The sequence below is a fragment of the Pollachius pollachius genome, assembly GCF_949987615.1.
Source record: "Pollachius pollachius genome assembly, chromosome: 8".
NCBI classification, from domain to species: Eukaryota; Metazoa; Chordata; class Actinopteri; order Gadiformes; family Gadidae; genus Pollachius; species Pollachius pollachius.
Genome location: NC_136941.1, coordinates 24,426,893 through 24,452,364, shown reverse-complemented (window position 1 = coordinate 24,452,364; position 25,472 = coordinate 24,426,893). Strand labels below are relative to the sequence as shown.

The 25,472-nt window shown below is 43.9% G+C and overlaps 4 protein-coding genes across 5 annotated transcripts; 2 read left to right on the top strand and 2 right to left on the bottom strand.

The window, feature by feature from the left end:
- Positions 1-795: 795 nt before the first annotated feature.
- Positions 796-4,451, bottom strand: sarnp (SAP domain containing ribonucleoprotein). The gene is made up of 11 exons (XM_079742178.1): positions 4,339-4,451; positions 3,515-3,614; positions 3,368-3,417; positions 3,146-3,216; positions 2,140-2,191; positions 1,681-1,754; positions 1,555-1,592; positions 1,404-1,429; positions 1,234-1,302; positions 1,048-1,134; positions 796-962 (listed from the first exon to the last, which is right to left on the bottom strand). Exons 1-11 carry the CDS (start codon positions 4,369-4,371, stop codon positions 921-923), a joined length of 642 nt encoding a protein of 213 aa, XP_079598304.1. The 5' UTR covers positions 4,372-4,451; the 3' UTR covers positions 796-920.
- Positions 4,452-9,222: 4,771 nt separating this feature from the next.
- Positions 9,223-14,526, top strand: pmelb (premelanosome protein b; the record flags this gene model as incomplete). The annotated part of the gene is made up of 12 exons (XM_079742450.1): positions 9,223-9,280; positions 10,360-10,455; positions 10,636-10,782; positions 10,929-11,057; positions 11,354-11,515; positions 11,763-12,092; positions 12,774-12,965; positions 13,065-13,199; positions 13,309-13,405; positions 13,514-13,719; positions 13,877-13,967; positions 14,367-14,526. 12 exons carry the CDS (start codon positions 9,223-9,225, stop codon positions 14,524-14,526), a joined length of 1,803 nt encoding a protein of 600 aa, XP_079598576.1.
- An 817-nt stretch (positions 14,527-15,343) lies between these two features.
- Positions 15,344-19,265, bottom strand: LOC307079227 (tubulin alpha-1B chain; the record flags this gene model as incomplete). The annotated part of the gene is made up of 4 exons (XM_079741403.1): positions 19,146-19,265; positions 16,633-16,855; positions 16,409-16,557; positions 15,344-16,324 (listed from the first exon to the last, which is right to left on the bottom strand). Exons 1-4 carry the CDS (start codon positions 19,146-19,148, stop codon positions 15,344-15,346), a joined length of 1,356 nt encoding a protein of 451 aa, XP_079597529.1. The 5' UTR covers positions 19,149-19,265.
- A 64-nt stretch (positions 19,266-19,329) lies between these two features.
- Positions 19,330-24,299, top strand: LOC307078901 (tubulin alpha-1B chain-like; the record flags this gene model as incomplete). Of its 2 annotated transcripts, none has more annotated exons than XM_079740911.1 (4): positions 19,330-19,445; positions 22,406-22,628; positions 23,086-23,234; positions 23,319-24,299. In XM_079740911.1, the coding sequence occupies exons 2-4, from the start codon at positions 22,508-22,510 to the stop codon at positions 24,297-24,299; spliced, it is 1,251 nt and encodes a 416-aa protein (XP_079597037.1). In that variant the 5' UTR covers positions 19,330-19,445; positions 22,406-22,507. The 2 variants fall into 2 exon arrangements, with proteins under 2 accessions (XP_079597037.1, XP_079597036.1); XM_079740910.1 differs by lacking the exon at positions 19,330-19,445 and adding an exon at positions 21,437-21,701.
- Positions 24,300-25,472: the final 1,173 nt, after the last annotated feature.

Here is a 25,472-nt window from a genome sequence, read left to right as displayed (position 1 = left end):
GCCTGCGTCACAGGAACCTACGTCACAGAGCCTGGTCTCTATAAGGATCCTGCGCTTCAGTACCCCGCCGCAGGGAGCCGCCCTTCTTTTGAATCCGAATAACTTTTATTACATCTTATATAAGTAGAAATAAATATATGTAAAAATATGTAGCAGCATAGATCACAATAATAAGTAAAGTAAGTAATACAAATATAAACTAAAACAGTGGTAATAATTAGTGATAAATTATGAGTAGTAAAGTGTCAACTGTAAATTGTAAGTGTAAAGTGTTCAAGTGGTAGTGGTACCAGCCACGGTTGATTCTAGTGTAAAAAATGCTGTGCATTTTACAGCATATTACAGAAGAATATGTATTTTTAGAATTTGTTTTGTGCGTGGGGCTGGTTTGGGGGGGGGGTTGATTCCAAGCCTTACTGCTTGGGGGAAAAACTGTCATCCTCTGGGTATCCTATCCCGCTTCAACTACATCAGCCATGGGTTCCTAAGGTCCAACATTATTTATTTACCAAGGCCTTCACCTTTACTACTTATCCTTTGAATTTAACAATTGTATCAACATACAAACACACTCAATATTGACAAGTTATATTTTCTGTAACCTACCTCTATTGGTTGATACATTATTCTTAAATTATGGATGCAAATCCATGATTGGAGATATGAAACAACTCATAAAGAAGGCAATGGTGTTCAAAAGGTTGGCTGCTTAGTTTGGGCAGTCAAGAAAACACAAGCCACTGGGCTCCAACGAACTCTGCAAGGACACTAGGAATTTCCACCAAGAGGCATATATCCAAAAATTGAGAACAATTTATTTAAGATCACAAAATGTTACAAAAACATGACACAATATGAAGCAGTTAGAATTCCTTAAATGCTTAAGTAATAAAACAAAATTATGATCCACAACCAGTTATTTACACTTTTCCGAATCTTTCAGCACGCTTCATTTTCTTTGCCTGAAAAACAAAAACAATCAGCATAAATGATTGTGCTCAACAGGGGTCCAAACAAAGGGTCCCATAAAAAAGGGGGTTGATGTACCTCTACTTCTGCGCCTCCCGCTGAAGACACAGCTGTCTGAGCTCCAAACCGCTCCTTCCTCTTCTTCAGTTTCTCATCTTCCTCCACCTTCGTTAAACAAGACAACCGTTTAGTAACAAAGCAGGACTACACTGGAAGCCTCAGGTGACCGTAAGACAAATTCATCAGATAGGGTCCAATGGTCACCTTTTGAGAGATGGAAGAGACGTTCATTCCGAACCGCTCTGCTCTCTTTTTCAGCTGGTCCACACTCACCTTTACGTCAAACACAACACTTTGTTATTCATAAAAGCTTCATTAAAAGAGTCAAAGGGTTCATAAACATCTAATTGTTCTAGTCAGATGAAAATACTCACGGCTGCTTTGCCACTGGCCACCACACCTGAAAAAACACAGGTTTGAGTTGGATACTGTATTATATTTATATATACACATATATATATATATATATATATATATACACCATTTGACAGCGTTCCGAAGGGCACAGAGTGTGTATCTGCTCACCTGGAGAGGGGCTTGGAGCGGTTGCAGGCAGGCCAAACCTGAGCACAATATTCATCATTAGATTCAGAACCTTCACATTCAGATCCCCAAGGGAGGATAAAATGGCAGAAAAATGGAGAGGCTTACCTCGCAGCTCGTACAGCCTTCTTGCTCTCTGCTGTGGCCGGTATATTAAAACGCTCTGCTCGTTTCAGCATTCGCTGATGAAATAAAACAGTTTAGTAACAATATGCGTTAAGCAATTGAGTCTCGTATTACTACCCGTCTCTTGATTTGTTAGTAGTTCCTGTCTATACGTTACCAAATGATATTGAACATATAAATTGTGGAAAAAACTGATTTGAAATTTCACGGCATACAAGCAATTGCTTTGAAAGGGCATGTTTTTCTTCTGAAAAATATATACATAAAAGTTAGACCAACTGATTCTGGTCATTGCGGCTGTACCCTTAAATGGTATTCGTGGAATCATCGCTCTGAGAGCGGAGCTTTATTTGAATCACAAACCACTAAATAATCCTATTAACCCGGCAGAATGGAGGGGACCTGGGGAAACATGGAGGACATTTAAAAATCACCACATACCTCAGTGGAGGAGGCGGGGGGGGCAATCTTCACCACTTTGGCCTCAGCCGCACTAGAATGAAATCAGGAACAAAACAGAGTCAGAATGGTCTTTAGAGGAACTTGTTGGTCCACTAAAGTAGAGGGGTTCAGGGCCGTACAGCGCGCTGCATTTCAATCACACCGGCTTCTCCCCTGAAGGTTTCTTTACCTGACGAGGCTCGTCCATCAGATTCTGTAGTGTTGTGTCCATGACGCAACACTCAGTTATATTGCCTCTTTAGGTTTATATTAAAGCCTACCATCAAATCAGTAAAGTTTGTTTAAGCTAGTGGGTTGTTTTAGACAGACGGCGACACACACAACAATCTTCCGATAAAGGACGTTCATTTCCCCCTTTTTGAGAGCCGATTTCTTTCAGAGTAGTGCTGATCACACACTGGACAAGTGCAAACAGTTTCACACAATGTTAACACCACATCCTTGATATTAGGGAAATAATCTGGCATTGAACATCGATGTCAGCAGCCTAACGTTGGGAAATATTGTCCGATGTCCAGTTTGTACACCAAGACTAATATGGGCGAAACCCATCCTATTTCAACAAGCTTTTGGTTTTGCAAGAGAATATTGTCAAACATCCCTGTGGTGCGCTTCTACCAAACCTTCATTACCCTTTCGATTAGGCCTCTTATAGTTATAGGAACGAATAATAAAGAATCAAGCTGTTGAGAACTCTATACTCCTTATGCATCTCATCCTGTTTGTTTCGGTCTACATTACTGCCGTTTGAGAAACAACTTCTGGCTCCGAACTGAAGCAGGGCTGAGGTCAGCGCAGCCCGCTCTGAGGGGGGGAGGAATTGCTTTGGCCCGACCTCAGAGAGGGTCAGTCTCGGGCACGGTATGGCGCGGCATGCTTAAACTGGCAGTGGAAACGGTAATCAGCGCGGTTCGGTAGGGCAAAGAATGCCAATGGAAAAACGTCATTACAAGTTCACTGTAAGCAGTTCAGGACATGTACTCACTCCTCACAGGCAGCAGACTCAGAATCCTTGTTCGTGTTTCCATTAGTGCCATTGTCCTCTTTAACAAAGTCCTGTTTGAAAGACAAGACAACTTAAAGCGTTTTTTAAACATTATTCCACAACAGGAACCATAGCGGTTGTCAAATAGACTAAACGCCACGGACACATACAAACTCTTTGCACTGCGAGTTCTGCACCGGTGGTTATTTTACAACCACTTACCTCAGTGTCCTCTGCCAAAACGTCATCCACATTCACATCCAAGTCTTCCTCTGGATGGGGAGAAAGGGAGGGAAATAAAGCATGTGGTCAATTGCATACCCACACCATGATGAACGGCATACCGGGGGTGTCATGCTTTACACATACCATGCTCCTCAAGATAGGTTTGCAGCCGGGCAATGAGGTCCCCTTTGTTACCTTTGGTCTCCAGAGCCCTTGCCTCGCACTCCTGCCTCAGCTCCGCCAGCTGAAGGAGAGCAGGAACCATATGGTGGATCACTAATGGTTTATGCTTTATGTTTCACATACACACACGACAACACAGGCCTCGTTGTCACTCAGCCCGTTTACTTAGTAGAAAAACCGAACCCATCTGCGTGTGGAGCGTATACGTTAAACCATGTTCTAATGTTTTGCGAGCTGAAATAAAGGACGATGTGTTGTGTACATCAGTTTAAACTATGTTCTTGTGTTTTGGGTGACTGGAATAAACGAGGAGGTGTTGAGTGCATCCATTTAAACCATGGTCTTGGGTTTGGGTGGCTGAGCTATAGTAAGATGTTCAAACTATGTTCTTATGTTTTGGTGGCTGAAATCAAAAAGGAAGACGGGGCTGGGATGTGAAGCGCAGAAGCCTGTTGGCGCGCAGATATGCCGCCATGGTTTCAAGGGAAACCCTTTCATGGTGGTAGACCGTTCTTATGAATTAATAGATTGGTATCTGTCCTTGGAACCCAATATATGCAACACTTAGCTCCTAAGTAGCCTCAGGTAAAGCCGGTTCTGAGCTAGCCGCGTTAGCCGAGAGGAAGCAGGGAGGAGCACGCCTGATAAGTTGCACTTCGTTCATCCCATTCTGCCGCTACACTACTGACGCTACATGTGCAGTAGCTAGATATAGCCGAACCGCCAGCTCCCACCTGGACAAAACCACGCAGGAGTAAGAAAATAGATATAAGGAAATCACTAACCTTCAGCTTTTGTAGCTCTATTACTTCGGCCATCTTTCTTTGTTGATGGAATCACGTCTTCCAATCAAAATGGAGCTGGTCTCCTTCTCAAGCCGCCGTCCTGCGGCTCCACAGTGCCCTCTACAGCACTCCCACAGCTCTCCTACAGTGCGCCCCCTAGCGGCCCAGAGGCTCAACACTCCTATACAGCGCCCCCTGGCGGCTCAGAGGCTCAGCCCTCCAGCGCCCTCTGCAGCGTATCAGTCACCCATATTTATGTTGATACAAAACATGTTTATGCATAACATAACTATGAAAGAACTAGAGTTATAATTACATAACTATCATAGAAATAGACTCATGATAACATAAATATCATAGAACTAGAGTCTAAATAGCATAACTATCATAGAACCAGAGTCATAATATTGTAACTATCGCCGTCTGGGCTTTGCCTTATCGGCAAGTTGATGCTTGGAGGCAGAACCCGATCAATTTACTCCTGCTCGACCCCAGTCACAAACACTTGAGTCACAAAGACCTAAGTCTCCAGGGACCTTGGACCTTGAGCGGGGTAGAGCGGGGTAGAGCGGGGGTAAACAGGTAGATGACAACGGTTCAGGCAATGGCTGTTTTGGAGGAGGAAAAGATGCGTTGATTTTGGAAGCAGCAGGAAGGAGATATTCCAGAGTGGGACACTTCAACAAAGTGGGACATTCAGAGATGTTACTGAAACTGATCATTGATCGTAATTGCAGCATTACTCTTGGAGTGTTAAGAGGAGTTGCATTCATAAATGAATAGCAATAACAAGTATATGACTTGAATGCTTCCTTTTGTAAGGTGCAGGCACATGAGGCTCAAAGAGACTTCAAGGAGATGACACTCTTGGACACTGGTAGAATTGTAGTGCCAGAAATATCTATCAACAGTAGGATCCTCGTCGTTGTTAAGCTTTCCAAATGCATGAAAATAAAGATGCAAAGGCTCGAAATCTCCCCGGATCTCATTGAAATCACAGCATGCATTAGCTGTAAATAGAAATACAACTGGATTTCCAAACATGTTGCAAACTGACTAGATTTGGAAAGGAATAAAAGGAGAGCTAACCAGGGCCAGAACCTTAAAGGAAGCCAAACCAATGTGTGCTAACAAGGTGAAATGCTACACAGCAAGTTAAATTGGGTATTGTGTTAGATGTTACCATTATATTGTTGCGTTTTTGTTAGAAACAGGGATTCCCTTTTAAAGAAATTTATGGCAATGTGTTGGTAAACTCTTTGATTGATCGATTGATGTTGATTCACTTATTAATAAAGATAAATATGTATCCTTGCTTGATCTGTCTGAGAGAGAACAACAAGTTTTACAATAACGTACCTTCCAGCTGATGAAGGAGGCAAGGACGATCCTTTGATATGAGACGTAATTTGTGTATGCAATATTTTCGTAAGTTCAATTTGAGATAATGTCTTTAAAGTAAATGTTAACTTTTTTATTTCACAGTTTGCCTTTAGATTATGCATATGAAGTAGCATCAAATAAACCGAGGTGTTTTCCAACCTAAACAACAGAATAGGTTGTTTGCATAGGTCTTCAAAAACCATCCGCATGAACGTTTGCTGTTCCCCCTATCCAGTGTTCGAAGAGACAGCAATACGGCCCGCATGTCAAGGTTCTGTCTGCCAGAGCTAAATGGTTCACATGCTTTTATTTTCAGTGGAAAATGCAACATTTGAAGATAGTTTGTCATTAAAATGCTCTTTGACGACATATCAAGAGATAAATGTGCATTTGATTTCATAGTTAATGTATTTGAGGTTTAGTTGGTTAATTAATGTGACGGTAATAGACGCTGCTATCCCTGAACCACGCAGCTTCATGCTGTTTGAATCCTTGTTTTTACATTGTGTAAGGTTGGTCATGTTATGTCTGCTATGTTTTGTGTTATTTTATGTAACTGATGTTCTTTCAATAAAAACGTAGATCTTCAATGAATGTTTTTATTTAATTTTAAATACATTTTGTTTAACAGGATAATCAGGAACATTATGATCATAAGATTATAAATGTGTTGGCTCCAGCCCTACAGGAAGTAACTCACAAACCATGAGAAAATGACACACACTCCACTGATCCAACACACATATCTGAGAATCTTAATCTCAACAAACAGTAAGTTATGAGCAATATAAGTTATATTGTGCATTCCAATGCACTATATATTTTATATAACTCATAAGGGCGGTGGCGCAGGTCCCTTTTGACCCCGTACATGACAAACATGTGCGCAGGCCATCTGTCCTTCAATGCCTTACAGCACGAGTTCCTATCACCATCCCATTGGAAGTGGGGAACTTGAAACCACCGCCGTTGTATGCCAAATCACTCTGAGGTTGGAGGTCATGCCCCTTTTGGTGCCCTTTCAAGATGGGTAGAGATGCCAAATTCAGGAATATCCGGAAATGTTTTTCTAGCACTTGCAGAACAAAAGCCTACAAAAACCTACTTTTGGCAGTTTGGATGGCAACTGCATGGCCAATACCATTTAGTCTCCATGTACATCTGTCGTCAGTGAGATTTGGGGACAACTGAGGGGTTGATTGAACAACAAAAATAAGAAATTGAGCTTCCACAACTGGAAAACATTTGCACCTCTTTAGTTTACGATTCTCTAAAGAAGTGTATTAACTGAAATTTTTAATTGCAACAGACAAACTAGTGAGACAATTGTACATTTTTTGAGTCACCTGAATCTGAGGCCCTATACAGAGAGAATTATAACCTTCCTCTGTCTAGAGGATATACATCAAAGATATACATCAAACTACAGACTGTCACACTGCCGAAGCATCTCTTTCTCTAAAGTCTTTGTTGTGAATGGGATTTAGATAACATTGACAATCTCTGAGATGGCCAGTGTTGAAGTTGACATCTTCCAGATCATTCAGCTTGACACAAGGCAACAAATCAGAAACAGAACAATTTAACGTCACTATAAATTTCCTGGAGATGCATAAGGAATTGTTTCATGGTCAATCAAAGACAGTTGGCAGCTTTAATGAGGATTGCAAAACTCAAGGCCGCTCTAGTGCTGCCTCTTGCTACAATGCTACCTCTAGCTACAATGCTATCCCTGGCTACAATGCTACCTCTATCTACAATGCTACCTCTTGCTACAATGCTACCTCTAGCTACAATGCTACCCCTGGCTACAATGCTACCTCTATCTACAATGCTAACTCTTGCTACAATGCTACCCCTGGCTACAATGATACCTCTATCTACAATGCTACCCCTGGCTACAATGCTACCTCTATCTACAATGCTAACTCTTGCTACAATGCTACCCCTGGCTACAATGCTACCTCTATCTACAATGCTAACTCTTGCTACAATGCTACCCCTGGCTACAATGCTACCTCTATCTACAATGCTAACTCTTGCTACAATGCTACCCCTGGCTACAATGCTACCTCTATCTACAATGCTAACTCTTGCTACAATGCTACCCCTGGCTACAATGCTACCCCTGGCTACAATGCTACCTCTATTTACAATGCTAACTCTAGCTACAATGCTACCTCTACCTACAATTGCGTCATTAATTCATATACAGCACCATTCTAGCCTCCTGAGATTTATATAAATATTTAGGATTTGTACGTATTAACTCAATGTGTAGGTGAAATGTGTGTATCATGGCTGTAGCAATGGAAAAGTGACACAGTTTACTATTTGAAATTCCTTGTTAGAGACAAAAAAATATGAATGAATACAGCATTGTTAATAAGAACGTTAAGCAGTGCCATTTGGCATAAAACATTAGGGCGAACACTTTACCACAGTGACTTTGTCGTTATGCAGCTAGTGGGACAAAGCCGGATGAATTAAGTGAGTCACAAGCACTTTAATAATCCTTATTAACATTGCATTCCTTCATATTTATTTTATAAGCAGTCTAACTTAGAAGTAAAGTGTGGTCTATTGTTATCGGTTAACACAGAAATGACCAACCAATTCCTTCTAACATAAATATCATTCATTCCACTTTATCCCGTTCTGATTCAGCAAGTTTTCATCCCATTCTTGCACTTCTGTAATATAATAAAATATAATTTGTTCTCATTTATGTTCGCTGATGGTTAATTTCATGAAAGATAGTCATTTGTTCACGTTATCAACACTAATTCTAGAGTTAATCCTGAGATACTTGGGACTAATTAGAAAGCTTGCTAAGCTGTCATGCGGCCATGGAACAGATTTAGGAGCCCATAGAGAGAGGCTCACATGCTAACCGCTAATGCTCAAGTTTTGCAAACAGCGATTTGAAGATTTATTTACTATCTACCAAGCCCTGGGTTTCCATGGAAATACAAGAATTTCCTATTAGGAACGTTTAAACCCAGTTTATCCTAGTATACAGGAATAAAAAAATAATCTACTTACAGAATCCCCAAATGCATAATCATCTATCTATACATTTGTATGGATACAACAATGGAGTGATACAGTCTCAACTGATTTTAATATTGGCTAAACTAAACTCGTAACACAGTGTTCTTCTAACTGATTTTAATATTGACTGAATTCAACTCGTCACACGGTATACTGATTTGCAGATTTGGGATTCTCTGGAAGCTGCCAACGCTTGTTACATGCAAGAGTTTATGCTTGTTATGTGATTATGTGGCGCTTGTTGTGAGACCGATGCATTCTGGGATGTTTAACTTTACTGTATGCATAAATCAATAGAGCCAAACGCCCTCGCCCCTATGGAGGAGGATGGGCTGTGCAGTGGCAGCACGCCGGGGATTGGGCTTCTGGGTTCTGAGAGGTGGTGAGCATTTATAAAGCGGAGGCCTCAAGCACAGTGAAGGGGTATTTCATGAGGACGGGAGGACCATGCAGACGTCTCTAGTGCTGTTGGTGTTGCTGGCCGTGGCCTCCACCACTGTGGCAAGTAAGTATGGATAATAACTGCTTCTGCACGTTTTTTTTTTTTACAAAAGACGTATTGTAAAAATATTGGGTTCAATGTATGCTTTTGAAGCCTTGGCTTTTCTTGTTGCATCACTACGATGGAATATGAGTTTTAATGTATGCTTTTGAAGTTCTCGGCTTTTCTTGTTGCATCACTATGATGGAATAAGTGTTACATGTTCCTCACACATTACAACGGGATTGTTTGTGTCCTTAATCCTAAATTGTACAATATGTTCTACTTCAAATGTATATTTTTCGTCTAAATATATTTCTGTGACGTGTTTACACCAAAATCAAATGTAGTTAAGTATCAAAGTTAAGTATGTAAAGTATTCATTTGAGATGATTGGGATCTCTTTATAAATGAATGTACCTTTCTTATGACATTGATGGTCAACCAAGCATGATCTTGAAAGGCATACCGACCATCTGACCCCTGTGTGGTGAAGTGATGACTCTTATCTCAATCATATGATCCTAGTTCACATGGGAACAAATCCCAGACATGCGCCCCTGTGATTCCCCCTCCTTTCCCAAGCCATGAAGATATCATGTTCATCTGCTTTATTTCAAAATCCTCATTTTACCAAACTACCACATGCTTTTAGTTGTCTTTTTAGAGCCAACAAATAATCCTTAATAAATATTGAACTTCAAAGCCAAGAGTAAGGTCACATCGAGGAGGGATTCTAGATGTACTGGGCCATACCTTTTAATTGTTTCTTTCGGAATGCTGTTTCTGTTCACCAGAATAACCCCTTCCTCTTCCCCAGACAACACACACACTGTCTGCCTCAGAGGAGGTCACCTGAAAGAGCTTACAGGATCACAGTCCAAGCGACACTTAGAAGCTTTCTGGGTCAACAGCATTCAAGGCTGTGGAATTCTTAAATATCCACACTTAACAATAGACTGAACTAGCAGACAATCTACCCTTTGAATCGAGCAAGACACCAGGATGTGCAACATGTGGATAAAATCGATCTATATATGAGATCAGATCTCAATCTCAATAAATATCATTCTATTTACTTATGAAACACTTGATTGTCACAGAGCCCAGAAATCGCTTCACAAGATACCCATCATGGAACAGTAAGATGTACCCAATCTGGAAGGACGCGGACGCTCGCTACAAAGACTCTTGGAAAGGTACCAACGGAAAGATTGTAAATCCAACGGCTACATGTTCACCATCTGTCAAATGGACGAATGCATGAGACACATGGTTTCATATTTTCCATGTCGCATTTCATTTTATGCATTTTATGAAAACATGCAGTAATATACTTGACTTGCATATGTCCATGATTGATTTTGACTGTTGTGCAGGTGGGAGAGTGACATTCAACGTGGGAAACGATGCTCCTACCCTGACTGGGGCCAAAGTCACCTTCACCATAGATCTAGAGTTCCCACACAACCAAAAGCTTCAGCCCAACGGAGAAGTGGTCTGGGCTGAGGACTTTATACTGAACGGTACGCGCTACTCACACGTACACACACACCACTCACACGTACACCCATACACATGTACACACACACACACACACACACACCCTTTCCAGTCCCAATATATTCAAAGCTTTGAATTGTCTAACCAATGTTTTTTGCATGCATTACAGGCACAAAGTACAGTGAATCGGAGCCCGTGTATCCGTCAGAGAACATTGAGGCAGAGGGGGTGTTCCCCGATGGAAAACCTTTCAACAACGACAAGAATCCCAGCTACGTGTTTGTGTGGAAGACATGGGGTAGGAGGGGCAATCCCCTTATTACTTTCAGAAACCTTCCGAGCCTCCATGTAACTGAATGATGGTGACGTGATGGAGATGTATTAGAACACGGCTGAACAATATAACCCCCAATATGATCACTTGCTTCCCCTAGGCCTCTGTGAACAAGTAACAGACTTCTACACACACCTCTACACTACATTGTCACAATTGAATGATGACAATGATATCCCTGCAATAGCATGTAGGCTATTCATGTGTACACAAAGCAAACTTGTAAATGTTTCTAATGTTGCGCATCTTCTCTCCGCTAGGTCAGTACTGGCAGGTGTCGGACGGCCCGTCCTCCTCCCTGACCATTGATACTGACGGCGTCCCCCTTGGCTCATACACCGTGGACATCGTCATTTACCACTACCGCAGCAAGCAGAAGTTCATCCCTCTGGGCTACGCCTCCACTCAGTTTTCCATCACTGGTAAAATAAGCTTTGTGTAAAACATAGGGATTGTTTAGGTATTTATACTGGAAGCCCGGTTTCGTGGCTCAACCGATGAGTACATTAAGAATGTAGGAAAATGGAGGACCCTCTCTGGCTCCACACAGAGACTGTATGGTGATGTCGAGATCTGGTTCTGCTCCCCCTGCTGTCCTTTCTCTGTGAAGGGGACACTTTAGTGGCCGTGACCGGTTGCCCCTACTGTGTCTACATGTACGTCCCTCAGATCAGATCCCCTTCGCCGTCTCGCTGGACCAAGTGAACGACATCGTGGCCGGCGACCTGCGCTTCATCCAGAACCGGGCCATCGCCTTCACCATCGCCCTGCACGACCCCAGCCAGTACCTGAGCGCCGCCGACACCACCTTCAACTGGGACTTTGGGGACCAGAGCGGGGCCCTGATCTCAAGAGAGCTGACCGTGACCCACACCTACATCCAGGCCGGCTCTTTCAAGCCCCAGGTGGTGGTCCAGGCCGTCATCCCGGACAAGGCCTGTGACCCCCCAGCAGAACCCACTCAGCCCTCCCCGCCCCCCGCCGACCTGGGCACCACAGGTGAGGACTCATGCTATTAACAGTATTGTGTACCGCATTACACCATGTTATTAACATGTACCGCATTACACCATGATATTAACATGTACCGCATTACACCATGATATTAACATGTACCGCATTACACCATGATATTAACATGTACAGCATTACACCATGATATTAACATGTACCGCATTACACCATGATATTAACATGTATAGCATTACACCATGCTATTAGCATGTACCGCATTACACCATGATATTAACATGTACCGCATTACACCATGATATTAACATGTACCACATTACACCATGATAATAACATGTACCGCATTACACCATGCTATTAGCATGTGCCGCATTACACCATGATATTAACATGTACAGCATTACACCATGATATTAACAATAACCGCATTTCACCACATACATTAACATGTATGTATAGAGCTACTTATTGGGGATGCATATAGTACATATTTTGCAACAGATTCAACAAAGATACATCAAAATAGAAAAAAAAAAGAAAGAGAAAGAGGGAGAAACAGATCAGAGAGAGTACGACTCTGACAGGTGAGGAAGGTGACGTCTCCGTGGTGATCGGTGATCTTGTTCTCCGTGGTGATCGGTGATCTTGTTCTCCGTGGTGATCGGTGATCTTGTTCTCCGTGGTGATCGGTGATCGCGTTCCCCACAGTGAGCGTGTCAGCGCTGGGCTCTGCTGTCCCTGTTCCGGGGTCCCCCAAGGCCCTCAACGTGAACGCTGCTCCCTCTGACACAGAGGGGGTGGCCTCCACCAGCCAGCCCGCCGTCCGCTCAGCGCACGCTGGGGCCCCCAACGCCGTCTCCCACGATGCCGCGCGCCAGGCGCCGCCCGGACCTGCCGGCCGTGAGTACAGCTGGCGGTGTGCGTCGGGGGGTGGAGGTCCCGGGTTGGGTTCTGATTGACCGCGGGTGACAGATCCACTCCGCTGGCTCTCCACACCAGGTGCTGGGAAGACTCTGACGGGCCAAGCCGTGGTGGCGGTGGTCGCTAAGCGAGCCGCTGGAGACAAGGCCGCTGAGGACGGCGACTGTGTGATCTACCGCTACGGGTCCTTCTGCACTGGCATCCAGGTGATCGGTGAGTGGCACAATACTTTATTGCGTTCATCAGTAGCAACGTAGACCACGTTAAGGAGACACTGCCACCCCTGTTATAACCTGACCCTTCATCTTATTTTCCTTTTTAGAGGGGATTGAGAAAGTCGATATAATGCATATGGACAATGCTTTGATGCCGACGACTGAAAAGCATGTCATAGATCTTACGGTGACCTGCCAGGGAAGGTGATTGCTCCTGCATAGTACTTTCAACCTTTAAATTAAACGTTTGATTAATTAACTACAGATTAATTAATTCGTACTTTTCACACGTTGAAAACGTGGTGTCTCCAGCCTCCCAAAAGAGGTGTGCAGCGTGATCCTGGATGCAGAGTGCCTGACGCCCCTTCACACAGAGTGCAACATGGTGGAGCCCACCAAGGAATGCCAGCTGGTGCTTCGTCACTTCTTCAATAACTCGGGGGTCTACTGCATTAACGTGTCCATGGCCAACGACGTCAGTCTGGCTGTGGCCAGCGCTAAAGTCCACGTTCACATGGGTAGGAACTATGAACCGAGCAGCCTCAGGGCCTGTGAAACCATGGCGATTGCCGAACCGTTAAAAACGCAGGAACGCCAGCAGTATTTGCAGCTTACTTTGGAGCAGGGCGTGGCTTTGTGTCTTAAGACGTGACCGTATTGTGTGATGATCCTCAGACCCCAGCCTGTCCCCGACCGGCGCTGGAGCCTTGTTGCTGGGGGTCCTGGCCGTGGCGTTGGCCGTAGGAACAGCGGCATTCTCTTACAAGTGAGGAATCATCCTCTAAATGAGGAGCATTTGTGATGTCAAATGGGGAAGGCTAAATACACTACCGTTCAAACGTTTATCTGGTCATTTAGAAATGTCGTTATAATTGAAAACAAAAAGCACTTTTTTTCAACGAAGGTAACATTAGATTAATGAGAAATACAGTCTTGATTGTTTATGTGGTAAATGACTATTCTAGCTGGAAACGGTGGATATCTTATGGAATATCTACACATTGTACAGAGGCACATTTCCACTGACCTTCCCTCCTTCTTTCTAATGGTACATTGTTTAGATAACCGTGTTAAAAGGCTAATTGATTAGAAAACCCATGTGCAGTTATGTTAGCAGCTGAAAACTGTTGAGTGAGTAGCTGATCTTTTCATCCTGTCTCAACAGGCGTTTTAAGGCCTATCGTCCTCTGAAGGAGGACTTGCTGCCAGCAGAGGCTCAGGGCAGCCTGGCCCCAGCCTGCTCGGGAACAACGATGTTCCAGAACTATCTGAGCCGCCAGGGAGCCGTCGACCACTGTCCTCTACTGCAGGACAGGCTGGTGTGATAACCAACATCTGAGGCTAATGCTACGTGACACAAAACAACATCTGATTTGGTTACATCAACAGCAACACAAAATGTCTTTTTATACATTTTTCTACGTACCCATGTGAACGCTTTTTAAACAAAAGTCACCTTGAAATTAAATATAATTTGGTTCTCTGCTTAAATGTTTGCCGCAGTTGAAATTATGATTTCCTGTTTTCCCCAAAATTGAAATATTGCTGTTTTGGTTCGAATTTTAGGCAAGGGACAAGTTTTTCCAATAAATGTTTTCAAACGTTTTCCTTTTTTTTATTCATGTGAGAAAGGATTGATGCTGTGAGCTGACGGATTAGCTTGGCAGATGTTTGCAGATGTCTCACCATTGGAGCGAACTTGAGATGGAGGGCAGGAAGCATTCAATGGATATAAATTAGTTAAGATATATGTTGCTGGTTTAAGGTGGGACAAACCCTAAAGGTTTGCTGATATGATGCTATCTAGCAAGGTTAATACGGTTACATTTTTTTCAACGTTTGATAAATTATTTAAAATATGGATAGATTGTTATGCATTCCAATTAATTTATTTGATGACAATAATTATTATTTAATTCTTCTGGTATTTCTCTTGAACATTTGGTTCCACATGTTGACATAAACTGTACTGCTGCTTCTCCATTTCAATTCCAGCCCCCCAACCTAAGTTTCACATTTACTGTGTTATCCTTCCCTGTAGTCAATGAAAAAGTACAAAAAAGTCAATTGAAATCAACCTTTATTATGGATCAACAACCGGAAGTGTATGTAGCACTGTTTGCAGACCATTCTTGTCTATTTTTAATACTCCTCTCCTTCCTCCTCTCCCTCACCCTCCACTGAATCCACTCCCACCTCCTCATAATCCTTCTCCAGGGCGGCCATGTCCTCTCTGGCCTCAGAGAACTCTCCCTCCTCCATACCCTCACCCACATACCAGTGCACAAAGGCCCTCTTGGCATACATCAGATCAAACTTGTGGTCAAGACGAGCCCAGGCCTCTGCGATGGCAGTGGTGTTGCTCAGCATGCATACAGCCCTCTGGACCTTGGCCAGATCTCCACCAGGAACTACAGTGGGGGGCTGGTAGTTGATGCCAACCTTGAAACCAGTTGGGCACCAGTCTACGAACTGAATCGAGCGTTTGGTTTTAATGGAGGCAATGGCAGCATTGACATCTTTGGGCACCACATCACCACGGTACAAAAGGCAGCAGGCCATGTATTTGCCGTGGCGTGGGTCGCATTTCACCATCTGATTGGCCGGCTCAAAGCAGGCATTGGTGATTTCACCCACAGAGAGCTGCTCATGGTATGCCTTCTCAGCAGAGATGACCGGGGCATAGGTGGCCAGAGGGAAATGAATACGGGGATAGGGCACCAAGTTGGTCTGGAACTCTGTCAGATCAACGTTAAGCGCGCCATCAAAACGGAGGGAAGCAGTGATGGAGGACACAATCTGACTGATCAGCCTGTTGAGGTTGGTGTAGGAAGGACGCTCAATATCTAGGTTCCTACGGCAAATATCATAGATGGCCTCATTGTCTACCATGAAGGCACAGTCAGAGTGCTCCAGGGTGGTGTGGGTGGTGAGGATGGCATTGTAGGGCTCCACCACAGCAGTGGAGACCTGGGGAGCCGGGTAGATGGAGAACTCCAGTTTGGACTTCTTGCCATAGTCAACTGATAGGCGCTCCATCAGCAGGGAGGTGAAACCAGAACCGGTGCCACCTCCAAAGCTGTGGAACACCAGGAAGCCCTGGAGCCCAGTGCACTGGTCAGACTGGGAACCAAGAAAGCACAAGGTCAGACAAGGATAGCAATTTGTATTGGGACAGGTGATCGTTCTTCATACTGAGATACCTACCAGCTTGCGGACCCTGTCCAGCACCAGGTCGATGATCTCCTTGCCGATGGTGTAGTGTCCACGGGCGTAGTTGTTGGCTGCATCCTCCTTACCAGTAATCAGCTGCTCAGGGTGGAACAGCTGGCGGTAAATTCCAGAGCGCACCTCGTCTGGGAGAATGAAAAAGGGTTAGTTGGGCCCATGTTAAATATTAAATCCAATCAATATGATGTACTAGAACTCACCAATGACAGTTGGCTCCAGGTCTACAAAAACAGCCCTGGGGACGTGCTTTCCAGCCCCAGTCTCACTGAAGAAGGTGTTGAAGGAATCATCTCCTCCTCCCAGAGACTTATCACTGGGCATCTGCCCATCCGGCTGGATCCCATGCTCCAGACAGTAGAGTTCCCAGCATGCATTGCCAATCTGGACACCGGCCTGACCAACGTGGATGGAGATACACTCTCGCTGTGGAAGGAAACCAAATTGTAATTTAGTTTTGAGAATGCATGGGTCTGTTTATTGTATGTTTAGGTTTATTGAAAACCAGCTCAATGAGCAATGTATGTCTTATAAGTCTGCTGCCACTGCACTGGTGAGAGACACCACCCAGCGCTGTAAGCTGCAGCGTTGATTATACCGCAGGCTGCCGTAGGTGTCACTACCCGTGCTTCATACTACCACCAAACACAGCGGCGGTCCACACTGCACTGCAGGGTGTGCACCATACTCAATGGCTTTTGAGATAGCGTTGGGAAATTGTACCAAACTGTATCAGGGTGAAGGTGTTGAATAATTGGGTAGTATCTCTTTCGATGCTGCACTTTTTAGACTTGCGCCACTCCCCCCCCCTCACTCTTCTCAGCGTCATTCTCGAAGAGTGGTAAAGGTTCATGAAGCGTCCCCTGGACACAGCTGAATCCTCAGTCTGCATTTGTATAGGCGGAAGGGTAATGAAAGGGTCGGATTTACCAGGTAGATCGCCAGTGTGTATTGGTATGGGTGGAGGAGTAAAAAAAAACGTTGTCTTTGGTGTTTAACAACCTATTTATTGTGAGTGAAGGAAAGCAAAAGTAAGGCGAGGGAACGCACAACATATTGCGAGGTACTGCAAAAGAGAAATAAAACCCCCACCATGGCTTGGACCAGACTAACTGGTTCTGGACCTGATTCTGTTATGATCGGTTGGCTCGAAAGGTGATAAGGTTAATCCCGCCCACGTGAGCTATCCGTACTTTGTTTAAAAGCCATAATGATGTAACCATTCAAAGTATACGTACCACGCATTATATTCTGAAACAAAAGTACATGCTCCTGTAGAAGCCACAAGTTAAAGACGTAAACATCTAGGTTTTAGAAAAACAAGTTTTATTCGCGATTTCTTTGAAACCACTACACTACCCATAATCCTAAAGTGCAACACGACGTGGTGATTGGTGGAGCTCGATGTCACCAGGAAACGTGAAAGTATTTTCTGCCTTTTCTTCCGTTTTCCAAGTTATTTTTTGCCCCGAATGAAATGCTTTATGGTCACGACTACCTTGACCAACGATTGGCTTGGTTACAGGCGTAAAACTCTTTATATAACGTTTTTACGAAAAGTCAACTGTGAAATGAATGGGAAACATACTTCCGGAACCAGGGCGGTTCAAAAAGGGGGCCGTCACTGTTACGCTCTGTTGCCTCTATCAAACGATGCTCCCACTACAGAATCACGTTATTTCACGCCCCTAATCACTCCATGTACACCGTTACTGTATTATAGGGTCTCTATTTGAGATTTCAGGAGTACAGTATGACTATTTTACACCACTTGGCTACTACACCGTGAGTCAATGGTTTCGTCATGCGCATGCGCGGAACCACCAGGTAGCAAAATCTGACAAGGGAGCAGATTTTGCTCCCTTGTCATGTTCCCCCCTGCAGGTGGAACATGCTCGTCTCTCTGTCCGTGGTTTGGTGGCACCAAGCGACGAGGACGGAGATGCACGTCAATTCAATTAATTCATGCACTTCACCACACATGCAGTCAGCCTATATGACGATGGCCTAAATAAAATCCATCCTTCTAGAGATGTCTTTCTGTATTACGTGGTCATATAGCTGCTCTGTGAAGCTTCCATCTCTTCATTAATTAAAATGCGCCTTCAGTCCATATACCACGAAATAAGATTTTGTATGAATAAATACACATTGAGGCTATACAAATAGCCTTATATAAAGGCTATAATAAGAATATTAAATGTGACGGTCTTATTTGTTTTGTGGTATTTAGACAATCCCTTAAATGTGAATGCGATTATTATGCGATTTTAAAACACCACTAGTCAGAGGACATCTCCATCTATTTCAGATGCCCCTCCCTGCTTTAGAGAAGAGGAGGAATTGTCAAATTCTGCCATGCACAATAAGGATCCTCAAAACCATGGAATTTATACCTACATTTCAATTTCAATGTATGGAAATGAAATTGTAAATGAGCTCAATCGATCCCTTGACGGTATCTACGCGTTATTCAAGGCACTATATTGTTCTCGATCCCAATCACACTGCGAAATAACATGCATTTTTCACACATAAAGTCTAATTCGAAATCTATATATACATCTATATATCTATATAAATTGAAACGGTGGTTCCTATTGTTTCGGGCGGGGTGTGACGTCGACACCAGACCCCGTCCTCTGCTTCCCTCAATTCAGTAAACACTACGGTAATAATTTTAGACACTAACAGCTGAATAAACCACCGCACTTACCATGTTTTCTGGAGTGGCTCAAACCAAAAAAACCGAAAATGAAATACGAATTTATCCTTTTTTATTTGTGTGTATTATTCTAGCGACGGGGATGAGCCACCACTGCTGCAGGGGAAGGCGTGAAGGAGCGTTCTGCAGGGTGGGCTCTGCTGGCAAAAGAGGACCCTTCTACCGACCCGCCCCTCCCCCCCTACGTAGTTAATTTTCTAAGATATATCCTGTATCCTATATCGGAGAAAACCTTCCAATGTGATTGGAATATATATTTATCGTTTCTTATTAAATCAAAGCATTTAAACGGTAAGTTGCATTCACTTTGTCATGAATAACCTATTCATGGATTTATTTATGAATTATACTCGTCTAATAACATCGAACTATGACTAACAACATTGAATTATACTAGTCTAACAACATTGAATTATACTAGTCTAACAACATCGAATTATGTCCAACAACATTGAATTATACTAGTCTAACAACATTGTATTACACTAGTCTAACAACATGAATTATACTAGTCTAACAACATTTTATTATGGTTAACAACATTGAAATGTACTAGTCTAACAACATTGAATTATGTCTAACAACATTGAATTATGCTAGATTAGCAACATTTAATTATACTAACAATATTGTGCTTTATACCGTATATTTAGTCTTCATTTTGGGGGAATTTGTTGATGCAAAGTATGCGCCAGATTGTGGGCCAATTTATGCAAAATGGCCGAATGCTTTGGATGCCGATTGTGCAAACGTCCGTGTTGCTGAGGCCACGCCCCTATGAAGCCATCACCCCCCTCCGTGCCCTAGTTTCCTACAGTGACATCACTCCGCGCTCGGCTCACCTACTGACTGTCTCTGCAGGCTCCTGCTATCGGGCTGAAAAGTATTATTTTGCTTTATGTTTTTTTTGTTGGAGGATTTTAGAGTAAACCTGTTTTTAGTGCATTTTATTGAACAACTAGCATCTAATATAGAAGAGCCGCAGATGGGGGTCTTCAGAACGGACCAGTCCACACCGGGCCGTTGGGGCGAGCCTCCCTACTGAAGCTCCCCTCCTGCCCTGGAGGACCTAGGAAAGAAGCTTATAGGCTACGGTGGTTTTACAATAATAAGTCAAACACACTCGCTGCCCGATAAAATTCCCTTTTATCCGAAAAGGAAATGAGGGGGGAAATGAGGCCTCCGAGCCAAGTAGCCCCTGTGGTTGTGATACTGGATATGGCCATCAGGGGTTGAAGCGGAGGAGCGTCGGCAACGACGGCTCCACGTCCTGAGACCTAGAAAACACGACTCCCCCCGCCCCCTCCTGATGCTAATCCCCAGCAGCTGTGGGCGGGGCTTGGCCTCAGCAGTTGTGGGCGGGGCTTGGCCTGAGCAGCTGTGGACGGAGCAGCTGCACGCTCGAAGCCAGAGAGGATAAAGAGCTTGTGCCCCTCCCTTGGATTAAAAAAAAAAAAAAAACTCTCCATCCCTGACAAGAAAGGACCAGATTTGAAACATGATTAAGGCTGCGCACCTATTTTTCCAAAAAATAATGGCAAACAGTACCCATCCCAAATGTGCTCCGTGTCGTGGTATCGCGGTGGAGTCTCTTTGTCTTCCTCTCGTTTCATTCCGCCGGCAGTTGCACTGCTCTCCATTGATGCGATTTAGGCCTGGTCACGTGATCGTCCGATGAAGGCGGGTTATGTGGAAGCCCGGCTGTATCCTGGCAACTCCGGCTTTTTTCCCCCCCTTCCCTAGCAACGGCTGTATCTAGGGAGTAGAGCGTGGGGGGGTTGGGCGTCTGTGTCGCTGGCCCTCTCTCCCCACGAGCAGCTCAGGGATGGGTTCAACATACTCGGAAACACAAACCATTATTCAGTAGTTAATATATGAACAGCAAACAATGCTCCAGTCCTATTGAATGTATAGCCTTGTTGCTAGGACGATTTTAATATTATTACAAATGTCCAATACATTGTACCTTTTGCTTAACACTGAGGACTGAATAATTAGCCTTTCTTAACAGATTTGCGGGTATTTTTGTGTCAACGGTTTCGCAGCATGTGTATCAATGCCCTCGATGCTTTGCCATTGTCTCCTCATCTGTCTCTTATTTATTCGATTTTATTATATTCCAGGATATTTAAGGTATGCCTACTTTCAATGTTCTGTTCAAAATTATAATTTTGAACACGCTACATACAAACTGCAAGCTCTGAAAGAGGAAAGGGCTTGTATATTGTGGACGGATGACAGCAGCCTACATTTGAACACAAAGGCATGGTTACTACTCCATTCGAGAGGATCTGGGTGTGGTCTAGGGGGTGGGCTTTAATGAGTTTTCCAGTAGAAGCCCTCCGCAGCATTTGAAGTGGAAAGATTGATTGGAACCTGACCAATAGCAACCCAGTAGACGAAATGGTCGGGCCAGACATGGATAAATAGAGCATGCTGTCAACTGCGCTGCATCACCTCTTACATCGACCCCTTAACTGTCGCATTGTAAGACGCCCTTACGAGGAGCATCTGCAATCTGCAAACCACTAAAGCATAGAGAAAATGGTAAGACCACTGTCTAATATTACTCCGGGATGAGTTGTATTTACCTTTCCATATTGGTCTTTAGGTATCAAGTGTCGCTCTTCTTTGACTTAATTTAGATTCAAAAATGAAGAGAAAATGGTTTCATTGTTTTGTTGATTGCAAAAGAAGCGCAGGTGCGTTTAAATTGGTATGGTCCAGGCTGGGGTCCGCGTACACGGAACACGGTTTTATTTTAGATTGCGATGGAAAGACGAAGACCGCTTCCATTCTGTGCAGTGCAGAGCTGCGGCTACTTGCAGCTATTTGAGATATTTTTGCATTTCTAAGATCGGTGCTTCATCAAAAACGACAACAACAACAATATCTAGGATTCAAGTGGAAAGACGCGCACAGGCAGTGCTCTCTCCGTCAAATGCTCAACGCCCAAAGAACTAATCGACAGAATTGATAATGGCCATGTCGGCCTGGCTACCTGCTACTCATTAACAATGAGGTCAGAAAGTGACACAGCTGAGCCACGCCCATTTAATATTTCACCCAATAAGGGACGGAGAGAAAGAAAGGGGTTTAAACAGGCTACTGTGAAAGTTTATTTAACGAAATGTTATTAGTGCTCTATCATCTAGCATAATGGCATGATTTGATCATTTCCATAATAATATTATGAGTTAATGTTTTTTTTTTTAAGTTACACCATTTACATAATTTATTTTCCTCCCCAGCGTGAGTGTATCTCCATCAATGTGGGCCAGGCCGGTGTCCAGATTGGCAATGCATGCTGGGAACTCTACTGTTTGGAGCATGGGATCCAGCCGGATGGGCAGATGCCCAGTGATAAGTCTCTGGGAGGAGGAGATGATTCCTTCAACACCTTCTTCAGTGAGACTGGAGCTGGAAAGCACGTCCCCAGGGCTGTTTTTGTAGACCTGGAGCAAACGGTCATTGGTGAGTGTTAGCACATCACGTTCATGCCAAAGACTGTGAAGCACAATGAGATTCATAGAGGGTTGTTATTTGTTAAAAAACGAAAATTAAATAGGACAGGACTTGAATAGCTCCCACACACAAACCTATTCCCAAAACTCGAATTCATTCTTTAATATATTTTTAACAAAATACAATTGTAATCCAGGACCTTGCAAAGAATATAAAATAAAGATAAAATAGCAATTGAGATCTTTACCAAGTAAAAGGCAAAACAATTGGCTTTTTATTGCGAGAAATCCCATTTCTTAACTCAGCTGTTCACTCTGTATGGTGACAGTTCATTCTTCCACCTACAACCAACCCCTTGAAGGCCATGAGAGGAATTACAAGCTAGGAACAGATGGCCATGGCTGCTGCTTGATTCACAGGATACATGTCCCTTTAGACCCTCAATAACCCTCTTATCCCATCCCAGACGAGGTGCGCACTGGGACCTACCGCCAGCTGTTCCACCCTGAGCAGCTGATTACTGGTAAGGAGGATGCAGCCAACAACTACGCCCGTGGACACTACACCATCGGCAAGGAGATCATCGACCTGGTGCTGGACAGGGTCCGCAAGCTGGTAGGTATCTCAGTATGAAGAACGATTACCTGTCCCAATACAAATTGCTATCCTTGTCTGACCTTGTGCTTTCTTGGTTTCCAGGCTGACCAGTGCACTGGGCTCCAGGGCTTCCTGGTGTTCCACAGCTTTGGAGGTGGCACTGGTTCTGGTTTCACCTCCCTGCTGATGGAGCGCCTATCAGTTGACTATGGCAAGAAGTCCAAACTGGAGTTCTCCATCTACCCGGCTCCCCAGGTCTCCACTGCTGTGGTGGAGCCCTACAACGCCATCCTCACCACCCACACCACCCTGGAGCACTCTGACTGTGCCTTCATGGTAGACAATGAGGCCATCTATGATATTTGCCGTAGGAACCTAGATATTGAGCGTCCTTCCTACACCAACCTCAACAGGCTGATCAGTCAGATTGTGTCCTCCATCACTGCTTCCCTCCGTTTTGATGGCGCGCTTAACGTTGATCTGACAGAGTTCCAGACCAACTTGGTGCCCTATCCCCGTATTCATTTCCCTCTGGCCACCTACGCCCCGGTCATCTCTGCTGAGAAGGCATACCATGAGCAGCTCTCTGTGGGTGAAATCACCAATGCCTGCTTTGAGCCGGCCAATCAGATGGTGAAATGCGACCCACGCCACGGCAAATACATGGCCTGCTGCCTTTTGTACCGTGGTGATGTGGTGCCCAAAGATGTCAATGCTGCCATTGCCTCCATTAAAACCAAACGCTCGATTCAGTTCGTAGACTGGTGCCCAACTGGTTTCAAGGTTGGCATCAACTACCAGCCCCCCACTGTAGTTCCTGGTGGAGATCTGGCCAAGGTCCAGAGGGCTGTATGCATGCTGAGCAACACCACTGCCATTGCAGAGGCCTGGGCTCGTCTTGACCACAAGTTTGATCTGATGTATGCCAAGAGGGCCTTTGTGCACTGGTATGTGGGTGAGGGCATGGAGGAGGGAGAGTTCTCTGAGGCCAGAGAGGACATGGCCGCCCTGGAGAAGGATTATGAGGAGGTGGGAGTGGATTCAGTGGAGGGTGAGGGAGAGGAGGAAGGAGAGGAGTATTAAAAGGGCAATGTGGTTGATTGATTTTTGATGTGACTATATGCATTACACAAAGACATAAATCAGTCTAACTTTGTTCTGAATAAAGTTCTGAAGTTACATATGTGTGGATTTTTCAAAGAAAAAAAAACGTGTATATTTAAAAATTGCTAGAGAAATTAGAATAATAATATAATTTTTAAACACTTTTCACCAGAAACTGGTGGTTTTAAACTTCTTCCACAGCAGAGTGTTTCTAGAACCTATTTAGTGGTTGAAGCCCCACTGTTTAGTCTCAGCCCCCCTGCTAGCATTAAGCTAACCGGTAAGATTTTCATCCAGACGGTTGGCGGGCTGATACTCTGAATGAAAACAGTACCAGGAAGGCGTTGAAGGAGCAATAGCAAAGTACTCCTTGACACATACAGCCCATGGATTTATAACATAGAAAACAGTCATCATCTGGATGTCTCTTTCCAAAAGCAAGAAGGCTCCATAATAAGCCATTGCAGATCTTCCTGTGGCTAGATGAATGGGCCATGGTCCAGAGTATCAAGAGTTTCCTTTGAGATGCTCGTTCTTGATGGTTTGATTGTAACACTGACATGTTTAGAGCTGGGCGATTCATTGGGAGAAGAACCATGTGTGCATCTAGTATGTTTGACGATTGAAGCTCATATATCAGATTATAGATACATTTTTAGAAATGTCATCACAGGCATCACTACAAACATTCTCAATTTATTAAACTGCTTTAAATAAGTCAAATAAACACGGAACACTTCCGCTTGGTAACCATAACCACATTAATGGACCATTTTACCTATTAATTACAATGCTGATCTCTAAGGTTAGCAGATAATTGTTTTACTGGATGAGTTTATAGGTCCAATCCTTACCATATATTCTGATGGATTGTGTTATGGTTCTGTTTAGCAAGTTAGTGGATACAAATACTTTTGTAACCGTTGTATATTCTTAATTTGTTTACTGAGTAGTGTAAGTAGGCCTAATCATGTTGCGATTCGTCCCAAAGCTCACCATATCCACCAAAAACCTGCAGTCAAACAGCCAAGTATTCAGTAACATAAGCTGCCTCGGATTCCTCAGCTCCCCTAGATGAGTCACACTGAACAGGAGTTGCTCGGAACATTTGGTCAAATATCATCGTCTGTGTGGTGAGGTAGGGCTTCAGAG